Raw genomic sequence first — 18,895 nt, forward strand, 5'->3', positions numbered from 1 at the left:
GAGAACAAATTTAAACATTTAACATAAATTGATGACTGTGATGTGAATGGATCTCCTCATATAGATTTTAAAATGCCAATGTATATAAAATACATACAAAGAACAAACAAAGAAATTCAATAAAAACAACAATTTTATTTTTTACATTTATTTTTCTCATTTCTTGGGTTTTTATACAACACAACATACCGTCGTAAACCAGAGATGCATAACTAATGCGCAATGAATGCAATTAAAACAAAAATAAATAAATTAAGAAATTTCCAAAAGTAACAATTTTGTAATAATTTTCAAATAAATTATATAAAAATGGGAATAAAAAAAATAAAATTTAAAATGTTAAAATGTTTTATTTGCAAAATATTAAATTATTTAAAGGTTTGTATGCTTAAATCTTAAGAGCAAATTGTTAATGCGCGTATTTTAATTACAGGTGGAAATAAATTTAACACACAGAATTTGTTTGAGAAATCTTAAGACTTTCTTTTGAAAATTTTATTAAAATATAATCGAAATGATATCCTAAGTTGAGAGTCAACAATTATTTGAATTGGTCTTGGACCACGAATATCGCCTCAGTTCATTCTATAACAAAAAAAAATCCAAATTTAATGGTGATAGCACCAGTGTAATAGAAAAACCTTAAACAAACAGCAATACTTGACTACACACTCGATAATCCTCAAGGAATATGAAAGAAAACTTCCAATATTGAAATGTAAACGTCCACAGCGAAATATATTTTTTGTAATGTAGTTATCGATATTTTGCAGGTGCACCAGGGCCTTAACAAATCATTGGAATGAAACTAAAAAACAAAAACATAAACCAAATAAGTAAAAAAACAAGTAAGAAAAGTCTATAGTCGGACGGAGCCGACCATGGGATACCCTATACCACTATACCTGGACAATAACTCTCCACGGAACTTCTTTTCAATGGTTGTGAAAATTTAATTATCAAATATCAGAGATATAATGTATAATACTTATGACCAAAACCAAAAAGTTATCTAGCATGTCAAAGACATTTTTGTAGTAGGAAAGGAAAATTTAGTTCACACAAACTAAAATGTATTGAAACCCACTTATGTAGTACTACTACATCCGTTGTTTAACCGCTACGTTATTGAAATTTTTACCAATTTCACACAAAAGTTTCAGTCCATTTAACCCGCTAAGTATTATCTGATCTTCACGTTGGTTTGTGCGCTTCTTCTTCATCATAAACTCAAACTTTGTTTAAAATTTTGCGGTTTATTGTTTTGACCTACAGAGCCGCTACAAAATTGGTTAAAATTTTGTTTTTGATCCATTTCATCCCCTGAACATTTCACGATCATCACCAAAAACTAATCATTTCTATTCTGGCCGAACCCAACCTCCTTAAAAAATTAGTTACAATCGGTCCATAATTGCGGCCTTAAGCTTGTTTACTATTTTTAATGGACGGACACACATCGCTAAATCGCTTTATCTCGTCGAGATATGAATTTTGGCATACCAAATAAGGAGTCTAGGACGAATATTTCGTGGTGTTACCTAAACTTTTCGAGAGACAATAGCATGGGATAAAAATGTGGTTCTCTACACAGAACCCATTATATATTAGGCAGTAGGCCCGTTATCTAGCAAACACTTTATTGCAATTTACATCAGAGGAAAGGTCAGTAGTTTTTTTCCATATGTAGGCTACTTTGCGAAATATATATGTCCTCAAGGAATTAAAATATCGACCAAAAATAATTTTTTTATATTTTTCATACAAAAGTAATGGTCAATTTCACCCGCTAAAGAATATAAGATCATCATTCAAAATTGTAGGCATCTTTTTCGACCTATACTCTTACCCGGTGCAAAATTTCGTGACTATTGATGTATAATTACGACTTCTAGCGAGTTTATTATTACACTACAAACAAATAACGGAATATATTAGGCTGTAACTCTGTTATCTGATCATGCCTAAGTTATAGTGGTTTATGTCTGAAAACCCCCACAAAAAACCTATAAAGGAATTTCTCATAATTTTCAAAATAAATATTGAACAAAACAAAAAAACATTAGCGGTATTCACTCATTGTGGTAGATTTACAACTCTTGTTAATGTACTATATGTACCAGGGTTTTTTACTACGAAGTGTGAATGTCTTTTTGTGAATTTCGTAAACAAATCAATCGTAAGTCTATCTTTTAGTTTCAGTTTTATTACACTTTTTTCATAAAAAATTGTTTTTTTCTTGGCCTCCATTCTTTTATTATTCTTTCATTCTTTTTATTTTTCCCATTTTTCTAGCAAAAGAAAACAAAACTCCGACATAAATAAAACTCACAACAAAGTGACGACACAACAATCAGCTGTTTTAACCCTTGTAAAAGTACAATGGAATGTTTACAATACTTTTAGGTCGAGTAAATTAACAACCCTGTGGTAAATTAAACGTTCATATATTTTGTTGTTGTGGTATTGTAAACACTTGTAGATCTACAATATTAACAAGATGTACAAGATCTACAATGCCACTTTACTAACATGAGTGAATACCGCTATTATATTTTTGAAAATTATGAGAATTTCCTTTATAGGTGTTTTGTGGGGGTTTTCAGACATAAACCACTATAACTTAGCCATTTGTTAACCGATTTAAAACAATAATAGCTTATTCAAAAGACATTATTCACCCCCTTAAAAGGAAGTAGAATCAAAAGAAATCCGTTGTGGATATGCCCGTTTAAATTTGAAAATGTAAGAAACCCAGATTTTCACTACTTTTACCGTTATAAAAAAATAAAACGAAGTGACCCAAACGAAATAAAGGCATTGTCGTTGTCCATGGATCCCAACACGATATAATTTTGCGTCAGAACACTTGAATATTTTTCGGGTCAAATTTTGTAGCACAATGTCATTTATCGACATTTTCCGAAAGGTTTGCACATTCTTTAGGCCAAAACTGCCTAAAGGAGCGTTCCAAAGCTTTTGCGATGTATTAGAGAGTTTTCAATTACTGTCTTGGCTACAATGTTTGTCTTTGTGTTGGATCGAAAATCTCAATGGTTTGGCTGTTATATGCCAAAATATCCAAAAAACTTCAATAAAAAACTTAAAGTCAAAATCGGGAGGCTCGATTTTCATCGTAGACATATGGTCCAGTAGACTTTTTTGCTCAGTTCAACTCCAGGAATCAGAAACGCGAAGGGCTCATTAAGGTTTTCAAATCGCCCCGGCCTAATATACATTGTGGTATAGGGTGTAAATATTCGAACGGTAACCATTCGCTTGGACTTACCAATATAAACGAATACGAATGCTTTAGTTTTATCGACTTTTTATTGGTAACACCAAAACTTAGGAAGGACTTAGATATCGTCAACCATGCCAAGCTGTTCGAGGATATAGAGAAGACTATCCTCCAGCCGTGTTTGAAATATGTGTGGACATCAGTCGTTGTGGGTGTAACGTTTAAGTCGGTGGTGCTCAAAATATTTTGTGCATTAGTCTCTCTGAGCGTGCCTTTCCTTTGCTAAACCACGACAGATGAGAATAAAGAGAACATATGTTGTTGTTGTAGTCACGTTAACGTTGATCTTGGCTTGTTTAAGGGGTTATCCCTACTTGTCAATTTTAAAAAATCAAAAAAAAAAAATGTTGGGATATGACCTTTCAAAGTGGAGAATCCGTAGTGGTTTGTGAGTTTAGACTTCTTTTTGCATAATTTGGCTATCTCTCACAATGGCTACCTGTTGGGAATTCCCTGAAATGAATTCATTTGAAACCTATGAATGAGACTCGAAGACGTACACTGGCCTATTAAATTATAATCCATATGGCGAGGTAGAAGTCATAAAGTAGGAATGTATCGTTTGGGGTCCCGCCTTCGAAGTTTCTGTCTATTACTTCAGTGTCTACTATGGACTTGCAATTCGACGCCATTCGAATTCAATTCACGATATGCGTGAGGCAATATGGGCGACATTTGATCATTACAGTCCAGGCGATACAAATCCACGTAACGAGAGATGTCCACCCGGTGAAGACTCGTGGTGTTCATATTAACGGACTCGGGCAAGAAAAGAGGAAATGACATTAGTTTATAAAATTTATTGTTTTCTTAAAATGTTAAGAATAGGTTTATAAAAACATTTTGATTGTTTATAAATATATTTTATGTATGTTTTATATTTCATACGAATTTACGTTGTTTGTTGTGTGCGAAAAAATAAGGACACTTCATGACAACTTTTAATAAGGACCAAATTTGAAAGAAATTAATGCAGGTTTTTACTAAATAATGGTAGATAAAGCGTTTCACTTCCATTAGTACTTTGTAGACGAGTTATTGATTTTGAAAACGGCAGCGTATCGTCTAAGAATGAGTCAACCAAATTTTGGCACACCTGTACTGGTACCGCGTCCCACGTAACCTATATAAATTGCCAAAAGTCGTCATATTTTGGTGGACACTTTCCCCTGCTTGATCTTTTAACTTCATTACACAAATTTTCAGTCGGGTTCAAATCAAGGGATTGTGCGGGCCATTCCAACAACTTAACTTAATTGTCTTTTTATTTTTGCCTTATTAAGGCGAAGGTCATTTATAGTGATTTTTAAATAATTCTCTTTCGAGTTGAGCTTATTAGACCTATTGTATACATTGAAAAATTAGGAGTCAACCGAAGTCCCACGCATTCAACCATTACGCTACGTTTCACAGGTGGTTAAGCCGATCTTCAGGCGTATTGAATGTTGTTTTTGTGGCAGACGAAGGCAGAGCTTGGGAACTAGAATATACATATATCGCACTTCATTAGATAAATGCAAATGCGAAATTATGTCAGTTAATTGAAACTCCAAACTTTTCCTATAGTCCTGCTTGGTAATCCCATTTTTCAATGTTCACAAATGCTATGGTAAGTTTTATTCCTACGTCATTAGTAATTGCTCTCCTATATCAGAAGATTTTTGATCATCAATTATTGTCTACTAAAGTTTTGACAAGTTGATGGTGGCTCAGAACGCTAAGACGCCGGCAACCTTGACAATCAGTTGTTGGAGACCCAAGTTCGAATCCCAGCCTGGCCCATGCTGAAATTATTTTTTTTTTATTTTTGCCTTATTAAGGCGAAGGTCATTTATAGAGATTTTTAAATAATTCTCTTTCGAGTTGAGCTTATTAGACCTATTATATACATTGAAAAATTAGGAGAAGTCCCACGCATTCAACCATTACGCTACTAAATTGTCCTTATCCATGTTGCCGTATGTTTTGAGTCATTATCCTGCTTGAAGACTCATTTGAGAGGCACATCCTAGCACATTCAGCATACGGTAGTTTTATATTTTTCAAAATTTCAATGTAATCTAGTGATTCCAAAACACTTTGAATTCTGTAAGAAAATGAGCCCCACACCATGATGTTACCTCTGCCATATTTACTCGCCTTCAGAGTATATTTTGGGTTATATTATTGATTTTTTGGTCTTCTACCTTGATGAACTCCTCTATCCGAACACAAAAAGTAACTTTGGTATCATCGGACCAAAGAATGGTACGCAATTTTTTTTAGACCAAGCGATGTGATTTCTAGCAGTCTGTATTATTTGTTGAATATTTTTGTACCCTACACCACTACGTGGGATGGGTATTATGTTTCAGTTAAAATGATACTTTTCTGACACTATGAGCTCTAATGTGGACACCAAAGATGGTTTTACGAGTTGTTGATTCGTCAAAATTAATATTTAAGTCGTTTTTTATTTCATCGGTTTCGCGACTTATTATTACAGGTGTAATTTTTGGTGTTCTGCAACGAGTTTCGTTTTTGAAGTCCACTTAACTGCATTCTCTACCATTGTTTTGAAAATCTCAAGGTTTTCCTGTAATTTTTCTATATGAATTTCCTTCTTTATTTAAACATTTAGTGATTTCTCGAGTAGCGTGATAACAACCCGTATTTTTACCCATATTTAAAAAAGAAAACTAAAAACTATCGGTAGATTTAACATTTAATGAATAGAAATTAATTCACTTTAAACATGTACTAACAGGAAGGCATCCCAAGAAATAATATCAAATTATTTCACTAAAACGAAAAACTGTCATTATTTTTCACAGCAGAAATCGCGTATTTTACGAAAAATATTTGTTTTGTATAAAAAGGAGACGGGAAGAAACCAAAATCGTAACGGAATTTCTTGTCGCAATACATGTACATTTTCAAAAACAAATTTCCATCGCCAATTCTTCCATTTTACACATTTTAGGAGCGATCAAAGGTAGTGATCGTCACTGTCCTTATTATTTTTCACATGACTGTATATACAAGCTTGACTGTATATACCTTTCAAGTGAAGCATTGTGAATTTTACAGCTTACATTGCGACTGGTCTTTTTAACGAAGGTACAAAAGCATTGTTATTTTATTTGAGCTCGATCGGAGTGAGCTGTGGACAAAACGCACACGAATATGCTAACAAAATCGACCAACCACGAATTGCACTGGCAGAGAGACGAGCGGCCGAGTGCACTCGTGAAGGAAGAATGTTGCGAAGGCACACCAAATTTCCATTTTACAAGCTGCATCGTCGGCGGAAGAGCTCCTGTATGGACCAGGAATAGATGACTCCTTGTCATTTTACCAAAAATACATTATTCAGCACAACTGGGGATAACCCCTTAAGTCATCCGCGCAAGCTCCAGCTATTTTATTTATTTCAATTCACATATGCCCAGTCCTTCGACCTTAAGGTGGTACACTACAATATAATGCCATGATAACAAGTAAATTTTAAATTATGTAACTTAAGGGAGGGATGACGCAAAATAAACCAATTTGGAGGCATTATAAATATAATTTTTACATTGAAAGTTAATGCCAAGAAGCTCCTCCTTGAAATTCAGTCATCACTTTTAACTTTAAGTTAAGCGGAACGCTCTAAATCTATTCGGTAAATTCAAAATATAACAAAATGGGGGGTTAAACTATGATGATGAAAATGTTAAAAAGTTCAAAATTTGCACCCAATCGAGTACTCCGTTCGAGAGTTATCGTGCAGTCTATCGGCACCAAATTGTCTGAAACGGATTTCGTCCAAACATAAATTATTATATCCATGCTAAATCGGTTTATAAATTATAATACGTTGTCAAGTCCATTTTTTTAGTTGTATCTTTTCACACGTTGATCAAAGAAACTGATTTTCAATAGAAACTCCTTAGGTCATATAGCTCGATTAATAATTAAATTATTTTAAAAATCTCACAAATAATGGCATTCACCCCTAAAAAGACAAAAAAAAACTTAAAAACTGATTTGCATTTCAGTTTTTATTTCTATACAATATCATCACACAATATATTTTCAATATCGATTTTTTATTCACACTTATTACTCATACAACAAGTTCAAGAAACAATTTATCTACATTGACTAAGCCTCGTTTAATAGACCAGCTATGACGTCTTCGTACTATCCTTTCCACTTTCTTTAATCTTAATTTTATCTTCCTTTGATGAACCAAATGTAGATTCAGGTGAAAGTTTTAGGAACACCAGTGCAGTTATGATCATAATACCAAATAACAATATTTCATTTTGGAGCATAAGGGCACCGTCTTTTTCTTGCTTCTTGGTACGGTCGTATTTTTCTTTTGCATTCTGGCGTCGTTGAAATGTATTCGCATAATGTGTCCGCGACCACTCATCAAGATTATATATGGGCGATCGGCCATCAATGTCAGCTACAGTGGATTTCGTAAAACGTGATTTATAGAATTTTGTTTCAGGATCATCTTCGACTTCTGGTTCTGTTTTCATCGATTCTTCAGGTCGGTCTGCCGTTGTGTGAATGACACCTTTAATATAAAATAAACGTCATTTGGTTATGCATAAAATATGAACAAGAGGGTGGCAAAAAATACCTTTATCATATAGCCTCCTTAGTTTATAGTTGCCCAACACTTCGTAGGCTTGTGTTATTTCTCTGAATTTCAATGCAGCCGAATCACTTCCTTGATTCTTGTCCGGGTGATACATCATTGAAAGGCGATAATAGGCTGCTTTGATTTCACTCTGTGTTGCTTTCCTTGGTATTCCCAGAACATCATAGTGATCCGCAAATCGTGTACTGCTCGTAGATATTTTAGCCTGCTGTACAAACCATAAATTGCGTAGAATCACAGAACACTGCCTTGAAGATGTGGACAACATTGTCCACTTATATATTTGGCTTTATTTGTTGTGCTGGGCTCGTTGTTTTGTTTGTTATATCACTTCATTGTCAAGTTCATTCACAACAAAAATCAGTTGATTTGACAAAATCAATCAGCTGTTTAACAAAAAAAATAAACAAATATTGAACAATTTGCAGGTGTAGTAACAGAGTTGCCATTTCGTTAAACATTAAAATTTAAGGCTAACGGGGAAATTGCCCTTAAAATTGAGTTGGGCAATCTCGTTCAATTGAAAGAAAGTATCGTTGTCCATTGAACTAGTTATGCTTGGTTTACATTTACGAAATCCACTCGATTTCAACTGTCAATTCCATTGCTTAAACGTCAAATGAAATCGAATGGATTTCAGATGAGTTTCCATTTGACGTATACGCAAAGGAATTGACAGTTGAAATCGAGTGGATTCCGTAAATTTAAACCAAGCATTAGTGATCCGGATCGTTCAATTGAAAGAAATTGCCCAAATCTACCTTAAAAATCTCTGAGAACTTGCAAGGTTTTACTGGAGAAATTTCAAGTTGCAAAATCTTTTTTTTTTTTTTTTTTTAATTTGGAAAAGATTTATTCAATTCAATTTATTTTCATAAATGGGAACCTAGCCCATAGGGCCAAGAGCGGTTCGAAAAGCTACAAAACATACACTACTCCAAAAGCTTAAATCTAACAATACATTAAATTTAATAGTCTTAAAATTCATTAACAGGATGTAATTAAAAAAAATATGAAGATCTGTTTAGTAAATCAGCTAAGCAATATTAGAAATAAGGAACATAAACAATCATAACAAAAATTTGTACTAGTCGAAAAATTATTAATCTTCAAAATCACTCCGATTGAAATGTTCAAATAACTTCATTTTATAACGGATTAAGGAGCCACTGAATGTCTTAAGATCTTGCGGTAAACCATTAAACACACGGGCAACCCGTACCAAAAAGGATTTTTCCAAAAAAGGGGTCAAACGCGGTATATGAATTTGTTTATTCCTCTCCGATCTACTAAAAACAAATAACTCTAAAACAGAGGAAGGGGCTTGGATTTGTATCACCTTAAAGAAAAACAACATGCACCTAATATTCAGAAAAACATCAAACGAACTACCAAGAAATTCTTCTACATACGAAGAAATATGATCACGACGTTTAAGCACAAAAACATAGCGCATGACCTTATTAAACAATAGTTTAAGCTTACGCAAAACATAGCCACAACTTCCACCAACAACCTCAATACAATACAAAAAATGCGGCATTATCAATGCATGTACTACCTGTATCCTAATTTTCTTAGGTAGGACAATATCCAAACAGTACAACTTTCTTAAAATAAAGTTTACCTTGGAAACTAAACAATTAACATGCAGATCAAACTCCAAACCACTATCAAGCAACAAACCAAGACACTTCATCGAGCTTACAACATCTATAGACTCCCTATAGATGGAAACATTTATAGAACTCTCTTGGAAGTTGCCAAAAAACATAGCCTTAGTCTTACTAGTATTTATTGAGAGCCCATTGTTGGACAACCACGTGACTAACATATTACGTAAACAGACACACATATTGTTTAGAAGCAAGTGTTAAATGATTTCCTAGAATTAATTATGTCAGTCACCATTCCTTGGATATCAATAATTCGACCGCAATATTTGGATTAATTCTAATGCGTTTATGCTTAGTGCAGCGCATTGCCAAGCGTATGCCTTCTCTTTCCAGAAGGATGACTTTATTTTTCCGATATTTCTTATATGACAGTGGGAAATGCGACAAAAGGAAGGAACCAAATCGACGAGATAAGTATAAAATCGTTAGAAAGATTTTTTTAGAAATTCCTTTTATTGAAAGTTTCCTTTATAACGTTTCCCAAATTTTTATATCACCCTTATAAATCCACTGCCTTCATAAATTGTCAGCTGACGCATCAGCTGTTACACTTCCAAAAGTAAACAATTGTTGATTCTCTTACGTTACAACATCTTTGCCATCAAACGAAGTACAAAGCAGCCTGAGGGGTGAAATTATGTTGATTTTCAGAACCCGTAAATCCGTTGCGTTAATCCACGCCACCTTTCTTCAAAATTCAAAACGACTCTTTCACAAAACTCTTATAAATGCAAGCCAGGAAACCACCACAGAATATGCCATTGATGAAGAACTTTTACTATCGGAGGAAAATCGGAAGAGATGCTTGGAAAAAATGAAAGCAGCGGCACCAATGGGTATACGATTAAAGGGTAACCAAAGTGAAATAAAATTTGCTGCAGTGCTTATTGCCATTTGTACCGACGAGAATGGGTAAGAGCTTCTCATTTTTGAAGATCTTGCAAAGTTCAAAGGTTAATTTCTATTATTCTCATTTCCCAGACGAAATCCCTCAATACTCTACACAAGAAGAGCACGAACATTAAGAAGGCACATGCGACAAATTTCATTTCCTGGGGGTATACAAGATGAAAATGAAGATTTCATAACATGTGCACTACGAGAGACAGAGGAGGAAATTGGTCTGCCACGGAGTCGTGTAAAAATTTGGGGCACAGGAAATTTAATAAAACCTCCACACACAGCGGCAATAATGCCAGTAATTGGAGCGGTGAAGAATTTCAAGGAAAGTGAACTGAAATTAAATGAAGACGAAGTAGAAGAAGCTTTCACTGTCTCCATACGTCGTTTGGCTCATCCTCAAACACTGCATTATACACAATTCAAAACTGGTTATTCCGGACCTGTGTTCATAGTCGATGATAAGAAAATCTGGGGCATTACAGGATTTCTAACAAATACTTTTCTAAATTGTTTTCTGCCACCAGAAATGAATTATTTAAAAAATCGTGTCAAATACATAAGGCCCCTGAAAGTCACCAGCGGTGGTGACAAGAAATGATGTTTCTACATACCAAGAGCGAATGTGTTCTATAGGCAAATTTTAATGCTTGTATCAAATGATGTACAAAAAATAGTAAATTTTATCCGTTGTAATGTGTTATGTAAACTTATTTGTTGTAATAGATGACTTTCTTGTATCCGACGATACCTCACCATAAATAGTGCCTGCTCATTTCACAAGTAAAAAGTTTTAAAATAGTAATAGTTTTAGAGTCCCAGCAAAATCTTCGATGCTAAAGATGTTCATTCACTTTACAAGGGCGCGGTCCCCAAAAGATGCAATTCATTTTTAGATCCTAAGCATGTCATCTTGACTAACCTTGTAAAATCGCATCTTTACTCTCCCTTTGGCATGTTTTTATAACCTCCACCATAGGATGGGGGTATATTAAGTTTGTCACTACGTTTGTAACTACTCGAAATAATCATTGTAGACCCCACAAAGTATATATATTCTTGATCAGCGTGCAATTCTACATCGATATAGCCATGTCCGTCCGTCTGTCCGTCTGTGGAAATCACTCTAGCGTCCGAACGGATTGACGTAGGTGGATGAAATTTTGGGAAAATCTATTATTTGTACGTAGGACTTCTGGTATTGAAAGCGGGCTATGTAGGTCCACGCTTTCGTATAGCCCCCATACAAAATGACGCATGACGCGTCGTCGTTTTAAGGAATTTTTAAGATATTTGGCCCATTTTACCACCGAATTGGTTGTAATTTGGTACTTTGTGTCTCCAGAGGCCAAAAAATACTCCTACCAAAGTTGGGTTATATAGGTCCACGTTTTGGTATAGCCCCCATATAAGGCCCCATATAAAGTACGCGTCATTTTAATATATTTTGAATGTATTAGACCCATTTGACCACAGAATTGGTTGTAATTTGGTATTTTGTGTCTCCAGAGGCCAAAAAACATTCCTACCAAAGTTGGGTTATATAGGTCCAAGTTTTGGTATAGCCCCCATATAAGGCACCATATAAAGTACGCGTCATTTTAATATATTTTGAATGTATCAGACCCATTTGACCAAAGAATCGGTTGTAACTTTGTATTTGTGTTTCCAGAGGCTAAGAAACATTTCTACCATACAATATTTATATAGGTCCACGTGTTGATATAGCCCCCATAATACGATATCTCCCGATTTTCGATATTTTGAAGGTTTTACCCTCATTATCACACCGAGATGGCTGAAATTTGGTATTTAGTCTTCTTTAGGCTTATAAAACTTTCCCCCAGAAGTTTGTAGGTATAGGTCCACGCCATCATATAGCCCCCATAGAACGGTACCTTCCGAATTTCGGGTTTTTGAAGGTTGTGGTCACATTAATCCACCGAAGTGGCTGAAATTTGTGGTGGAGGGTATAAAAAGTTCGGCCCGGACGAACTTAACGCTTTTCTTACTTGTTTCTCCTTAAGGAGGTCAGTATGGAATGTGGTAAGCGACCCTTGACAACTATTTTTATGTGTACATGGCTAGATCGGCGGTAGCAGAATTCCGTTCACAAACTGCCCCAAAATTTTAGGGTCACATTCGACACTACTTTCAAGTCGTGCGCGCACGCCACATTCATCTGTGACAAACTGAAAAGCAGGAACAAGGTCCTCAAGTCCCTATCCGGCAGGAGGCAAAGATTCTTCCAGTAAAGAAACACAATGAGATGCTTTCTTTGCGGTACTTGCTTGGGTGTTACCGTGACGGCCATCCCAATCACCATCTGCTGGCTAGGACCGACACATTCAGGCATATGAGGAAGGATATTCATGCTCTAGAGAGGGAGGTCCAAAAATATAGGAGAGAACCCATATCAAGCAGCCCATGAGGCCATAAGCAAATATAGTTTAAATAAAGTCCTCGGAGTACATCCCACATCTATCGCAGTTGAGGAGGGTCAGATGCCACGACAAACCAGTCGCCTAAATTCTTTTTGGGCGGAAAACGACCGCGCCGTGCAAGACATCTGCCCAGTATGCGGCATGGTCCCGATCGACACAAAACACCTTTTGAACTGCATCGCCAAACCTCCAGTGGATCTGTGGTTACATCCCATCGAAGGTGCCATTTTCCTTGAGCTGGAGATAGACCCAGAGCCAGATTGAACAGAAGAACGAAAATACAAACATAATATAAAACACTGTTACAACAACAACAAAAGCAGAAGTCGTGCCTTAATTGGAACAAGAATTCTGAAGTTCCATAGAAAGGGTTTCCGCCTTAATTAACCCCTCACCATTTAAGCATACTACACATTATGCTTGTTCGATAACTTCGAAAGTAACAAGTATTTGCAAGTTCTTGCAAGTACTTGCAACTACTTCTCATTTATTTTAATGAACAAGTTTGTTATCGAACATTTTGTAAAAGTTTGTACAATTTTGTTTTCAGATGGGTCCAAACTTTGGATCGGTGGATTGGCTTTGCAAATCATATTTCAGGTGCGAGTGTGAACTATATGGGTCCACTCCTTTAGGTAAAAAAATGCAACAGTGCAGTTTAAGAACATGTATCCGAATGTTTTTATTTTTTGATAGGAACCCTATTATTACGGTACTATTGGGGGCAAGGCCATACTTTCTGAGATAATGGCGCAAAAGCGTTTCAAAAAGGTCTATGTCGGACAGCACATTGGGTACCTACCTTACAAGAAGTTCAAAATGTTCGCTTTAGTACAGTTTAATGGTTATTTTGGGACTGTTAAGAAATTTTAACTTTCTTTTCCTATGTTCATTGTTTTTATGTGCAAATAGATGCTTCCTTAGATAATCATTGAATGATGCGATATCTATTTACCGATATTGACCCAACCTTTACATATTGTTATATTTATTTCAAACTTAAATCAAATGCGAAGTTAGACTCATTCCGGTACCTCCCTCACAAAAGTTCAAAATTTTCGCCGAAGTTGAAATTTTTAGTGATTGTGCTCCTTGTTGTCCCCAAGAACTTTAAAATTGGAATGGAAAGGAATGAATCCTATAGTCAGTTCCACTTCCGAAATGGACTATGCAGGTTCACTCCTTCAGGTACTTTCTACCCTTAAGCTCAAAACCTTCGCATTTGTCCGGAACGAACAAAAATTTTAAAATTCAAACCCAGTAAGATATATACCACTCTTGTCTGTCTTGGGAGTTGTACATGGTGGATGATTTCAAGGTATAAGACGAGTTTACCCACTAAGCTCGGATTGTAGATCTCGTCACCCTGATCACAAATATATATAACATTTGTGGCGGATGTCCATACTTCCCGAGATATGGGCCACTTAAATTGCTAAAATTCCCTCGTTAAAGGCCGGCTTACTTAGTGAAAAATCTACAATTTAAAAAATATTTTGTTCCCGTGCCCGAAATTAGCTCCTATCCATAGGAGAAAGTTTTAAATCCCCGGCCGAAGGACGTCTATTTAAGAAAAATTAAATGTTTAAAGAATTTGTCCGCGTAGTGCGTAAACTCGACTTGTTCCGATCTCACTGTACATTGTTCACAGTAGGTATAAGCTTGTTGATTTAGAGGTTCCCTCTGTATCCCAGAAGGGAGCGTTTCCATAAGTTGATTAATTTTTTGTTTAGCTAAAATATACAATATCTTACCTTACCTCTCCGGCGCATCCACAGATATCCACATACAATGTATTTGTTATTATAATATAATAGATAACTTATAATAGATAACTTCCCTTTCAAAAACTCCGGATTTTTTATTATATTTAATTTAAAGAGCACTTAGGAGAAAACGCTTGTTTACAACAAAGCAATTCAATTCATTGTTGTTATTGTTGTAATTCATGTTTGTTTTTTTTCTCCCGACACTTTTTTATGTTTTTTTCTTTTTTTTTTTTAACAGGATAAATATTTTTTCAATGCAATTTTTTTTATTCAAACAAACAATTCAAAATGGCGTTTGAAATGACGTTAAAAAAATGACGTTTTAAATGACGTTTAACTTTCTCACTTTTTCAATTCTCAGTTTTTCAATTCACACTTTTTCATTCAAACTTTTTCATCACTTTGACAACTTTGACAAATGACTTTTTAAAAACAGTGGCTCCAAGGAAAACTTCGGGCTTTTAAAAAAAGCCATAGAATTTTTTTGACATTTTTATCACAACTATTTGTCATTTTTTAGTACTTAATGCATGAAAAGTGTTCGTTTTCTCAGTTTGAAAACAATTACTTGTGAAACTGTACATTATTTCAGAACGTTAAGGTTTTATAATAGTTGATAACTTCCCTTTCAAAAACTTCGGCTGTTTATTATTTGCAGGATTCTGTTCAAAACAAAAACTCAAAGTCGGAGAATTGACAAACCGCAAGTTGACGCTCGCCGTTGGTTAAGAAACGACGTGGCTATGTACAATTAAATTACAGGGTTGCCATTAGTTTTTGGGGCAAATAGGAAAGGAAAATAAATTTGTTTTTGTGTCTAATACGTAGTTTATACTTGCATTTAAAAAATGTGTTTTAGGAATTTACGTCAATTATTTGACAAATATTCTATGGAATTGGCAACTTAAATGACGTATGTTCTATAATACATGTTAGATGCCGCTTTATAGCCTGTTTATATTTGAGTTCCTTTACTAGGCGTTTACAACAGACAGTTTGTCTTCAAATACAACTCTGATTTACTAACACATGCATACATTTGTTGTGTGTCTTTCAGCTGTCCATCAGTTTTTCACAGACAGCCCGGTTGACAAATTTTTGACATTTTTGTGAAATAGAAGTTAGATGATAATTCAAATGTGGTGAAAACAAAAGAATATGTACAAAACAAAATATGTAAACGGAAAACAAAAAGAAATCGGTGATTTTCATTCATAATTTTACAACTGTTTTCGCAGTTGTCTGGACGCCTACGTCACACAGGCAAGTTGCGGGATTTTGACAATCAATACATGAAGTCAACTGTCCTGTCATTTGTAAACGCAGGGTTACATGCCTAAAATTACCATTTTAACCTGCAAAGCGTTTCATAAATATGAAACAATTTTTAAGAGCGAGAAAACAAAAATGACTTTTCCTTTTACCGCAATCTAGCAGACAAATTACTTCGGGTAGAAAACGGTCAAACTGATTTTTCGACATACATTTGACGATTTTTTGAAAATGAAACAAAGAAAACAAAGTCCCGGTCCACACTAGGGTGAATTTCATTAAAAAATTTAATGAAATTAGGTGTTCTTAAATCGAACTCCCCACTACAGCAATTTTATGATTTTACTCTACTATGGACGTCGATCTAGAGACGCATAATTTCATATCAAAATTTCAGTGAAATTACTGTAGTGTGGCCCGGGACAAAGGCAAAAAAAAGAGCGCGCTGACAATGACAAAACCAGATCAAAGATATTGAAATAAAAGAAGAAAATTGTATTTTTATGTTTGTTTTTGACAATACTAGATCTACAATTTTTTCTTCCATTACTTTTCTGTAAAAGTTTTTGATAGTCCCGGTCCACACTAGAGTGATTTCATTGAATAAATGCATGAAATTATGCGTCTCTAGATCGACCTCCATAGTAGAAGTCGTGTTCCTTTACGTGCCTGAGGTTACCAGATTTTACCAATTTTTACCCGCAAAGTGTTCCCTTATGCCAAGTTTACACTTGCGCTCCAAAATCCATTGGATTTCACGAAATCCTGAAATACACCCCGGTGTTTACACTTATTTTTTGTTGATTTCAAACATATCACAATGATCAAGGTAGATGCATATGCGCAGCTGATTGAACATGAATTTTCAAAACACGTTGTTGTAAATTGAATTAAACATCAAAAATATTCGACAATACAGAACTTTACAACTTTATTTAAAAAATTATCTATATATCATATCAATTGTGTATAGTACCAAAAAATAAAAAAAAAAATATTAGTACATGCAGTAGTTTTCCCATTTAGTGCTAAAAATGCGTTCCCGTACTCCGAAATCCAGCAAGATTTGCACTTCTCTTTAAACAAAAATAGCGCCGAATAACACCCTCTTCTCCTGTTTTCTGCCATACAATTTTAACTTATTAGAAACTAGCAGCAAGCATGTTCATATGTTCATTGGTATCTAATATTAAAGCTGATACGTTGATTTTGACATTTCTGCTGGAGTTTTTGCAATTTCCGTAATTTTTCCGTTTCCCTATTTTTTATGAAATTTGTATGGGGGAAAAATTTTTTACAATTAGATCTATTTTCTAAAATTACCATTAAAAAAGTACGGGAACACAATAAAAATTGCATTGTAACAAAGTTATTTAATATTTTTCACGTTATTTACAAATTTTGATACTAAAATTTTTTGTTTCAGCAATTCGCACATCTACCTTGTTTATTGTGATTTTTAGGCAAAAGCAAGGTTGTATATCATGTGTACTGTGATTTCGATGTTGATTTCGCTGAAATCACGAAATGAGATGATTTCATTTTTGTACGCGAAATCATGATAAATTTTGCATGATTCCGCGCGAAATCACGAAACGCCTTCGAAATCACGAAAAGACGCCGAATGTAAACCAAACATTACTTTCAAAAACATACAATTTATATGATAGCAGTTCACCACTTTTACCATTTCTTGCCACTGTTACCATTTTTAAAAGTAAAGAAACAGACCAAGAGTAAAATCATAAAATTTCTGTAGTGGGGAATTCGATTTGGGAACACCTAATTTCATGAAATTTTTAATGAAATTCACGCTAGTGTGGACCGGGACATAGGAAATTTGACAGTTCCCTCTTTTGCCACTTTTACCCTAAAAAGAGTAAAGGGACAAAGCATAAGGGATCGATTATGGATATCAACCCAACTCCAGTTGCGTTGCCGACAGGAAATTTAATAACAGAAACTTCCATTTCCGCATTGAAATTCATAGAATCAAATTAAAAGCTGAATGAATTTCACAAAAAGTTCTGTCATTTTACTTATTTCTGGTATGTTCCAGTACTGCAAGAATCTACAAATTTTTACTATTTTTTTCGATAACATAAAGGAACAAATTTTATCGTAGTGAGAAATAGTAGCTTCTTGCAGGTTCTGCAACAGGCATAAAATCTATTTTTAACATGTTTGTTTTCTCCACATTGGAAACACCCGCAACTACAGTTGAGTTGCTATCCATAATCGACCCCTAAATTATCTCTTTTCTCCGGGATAACTTTCTTTGCAGATTTATGTGACGTGAACGAAATGGAATTGTCATTTGAAACCCATTGGGTTTACTAAATCCGGTTATATGTAAAGTACTATAAGCTGCATTTACATTTAAGCTGTTTTTTTAAATGCGTCATTTATGTTGTCAATTCCATATGATATCTGTCAAATAAAATATGTATTTGCTTCAAGTACCTGTTTTAGGTAGAAGTGAGTTTAATAGTACGTTTATATTTAAGAAATCCACGTTTAGACGATATGTGATTAAAGAAATCCTGTGGATTTAGGGGTCGATTATGGATAGCAACCCATCTCCAGTTGCGTTGCCCACAGCAAATTTAGTAACAGAATTTCCTATTTCCGCTTTAACATTTATAGTTTTTTACAATTAAATTAATAGGTTCAAAACTCTGATATTGATTGAATTTGACAAAAATTTCCGTCTTTTTACTCATTTTAATTGCATGATTTTCTCTTCTGGCAACGCAACTACAGCTGAGTTGCTATCCATAATCGACCCCTTAGTTTGACATATACAATATATTTCGAACATATCGATATAATGCCCTTTATCATCGCATAAGTGTTTATTCTAAAGCATACTACACACGGTCCAACAAAACTGA

At 34.7% G+C, this 18,895-nt stretch overlaps 2 protein-coding genes and 1 long non-coding RNA gene across 3 annotated transcripts; 1 reads left to right on the forward strand and 2 right to left on the reverse strand.

The window, feature by feature from the left end:
- Positions 1-115: 115 nt before the first annotated feature.
- On the reverse strand, positions 116-2,314 carry LOC141399421 (uncharacterized). The gene is made up of 2 exons (XR_012411841.1): positions 2,212-2,314; positions 116-808 (listed from the first exon to the last, which is right to left on the reverse strand). It is a non-coding gene; the product is annotated as an uncharacterized lncRNA (long non-coding RNA).
- A 5,043-nt stretch (positions 2,315-7,357) lies between these two features.
- On the reverse strand, positions 7,358-8,326 carry LOC141399417 (dnaJ homolog subfamily C member 30, mitochondrial-like). The gene is made up of 2 exons (XM_073978118.1): positions 7,920-8,326; positions 7,358-7,853 (listed from the first exon to the last, which is right to left on the reverse strand). Exons 1-2 carry the CDS (start codon positions 8,206-8,208, stop codon positions 7,453-7,455), a joined length of 690 nt encoding a protein of 229 aa, XP_073834219.1. The 5' UTR covers positions 8,209-8,326; the 3' UTR covers positions 7,358-7,452.
- A 1,837-nt stretch (positions 8,327-10,163) lies between these two features.
- LOC141399418 (mitochondrial coenzyme A diphosphatase NUDT8) lies at positions 10,164-14,810 on the forward strand. Its single transcript, XM_073978119.1, has 2 exons — positions 10,164-10,528; positions 10,598-14,810. The coding sequence occupies exons 1-2, from the start codon at positions 10,254-10,256 to the stop codon at positions 11,115-11,117; spliced, it is 795 nt and encodes a 264-aa protein (XP_073834220.1). The 5' UTR covers positions 10,164-10,253; the 3' UTR covers positions 11,118-14,810.
- Positions 14,811-18,895: the final 4,085 nt, after the last annotated feature.

Source organism: Musca autumnalis, unplaced genomic scaffold (assembly GCF_047663935.1).
Source record: "Musca autumnalis isolate F117 unplaced genomic scaffold, ASM4766393v1 scaffold_3, whole genome shotgun sequence".
Taxonomy (NCBI): Eukaryota; Metazoa; Arthropoda; class Insecta; order Diptera; family Muscidae; genus Musca; species Musca autumnalis.

Excerpts from the sequence above, each read along its gene's own strand:
- LOC141399418 (XM_073978119.1), top strand. The coding sequence starts at position 10,254 with ATGTTGATTTTCAGAACCCGTAAATCCGTTGCGTTAATCCACGCCACC. Across the intron at positions 10,529-10,597 it reads ATTTGTACCGACGAGAATGG|ACGAAATCCCTCAATACTCT; the intron begins GTAAGAGCTTCT and ends CTCATTTCCCAG.
- LOC141399417 (XM_073978118.1), bottom strand. The coding sequence starts at position 8,208 with ATGTTGTCCACATCTTCAAGGCAGTGTTCTGTGATTCTACGCAATTTA. Across the intron at positions 7,854-7,919 it reads AAGGAGGCTATATGATAAAG|GTGTCATTCACACAACGGCA; the intron begins GTATTTTTTGCC and ends TTTATATTAAAG.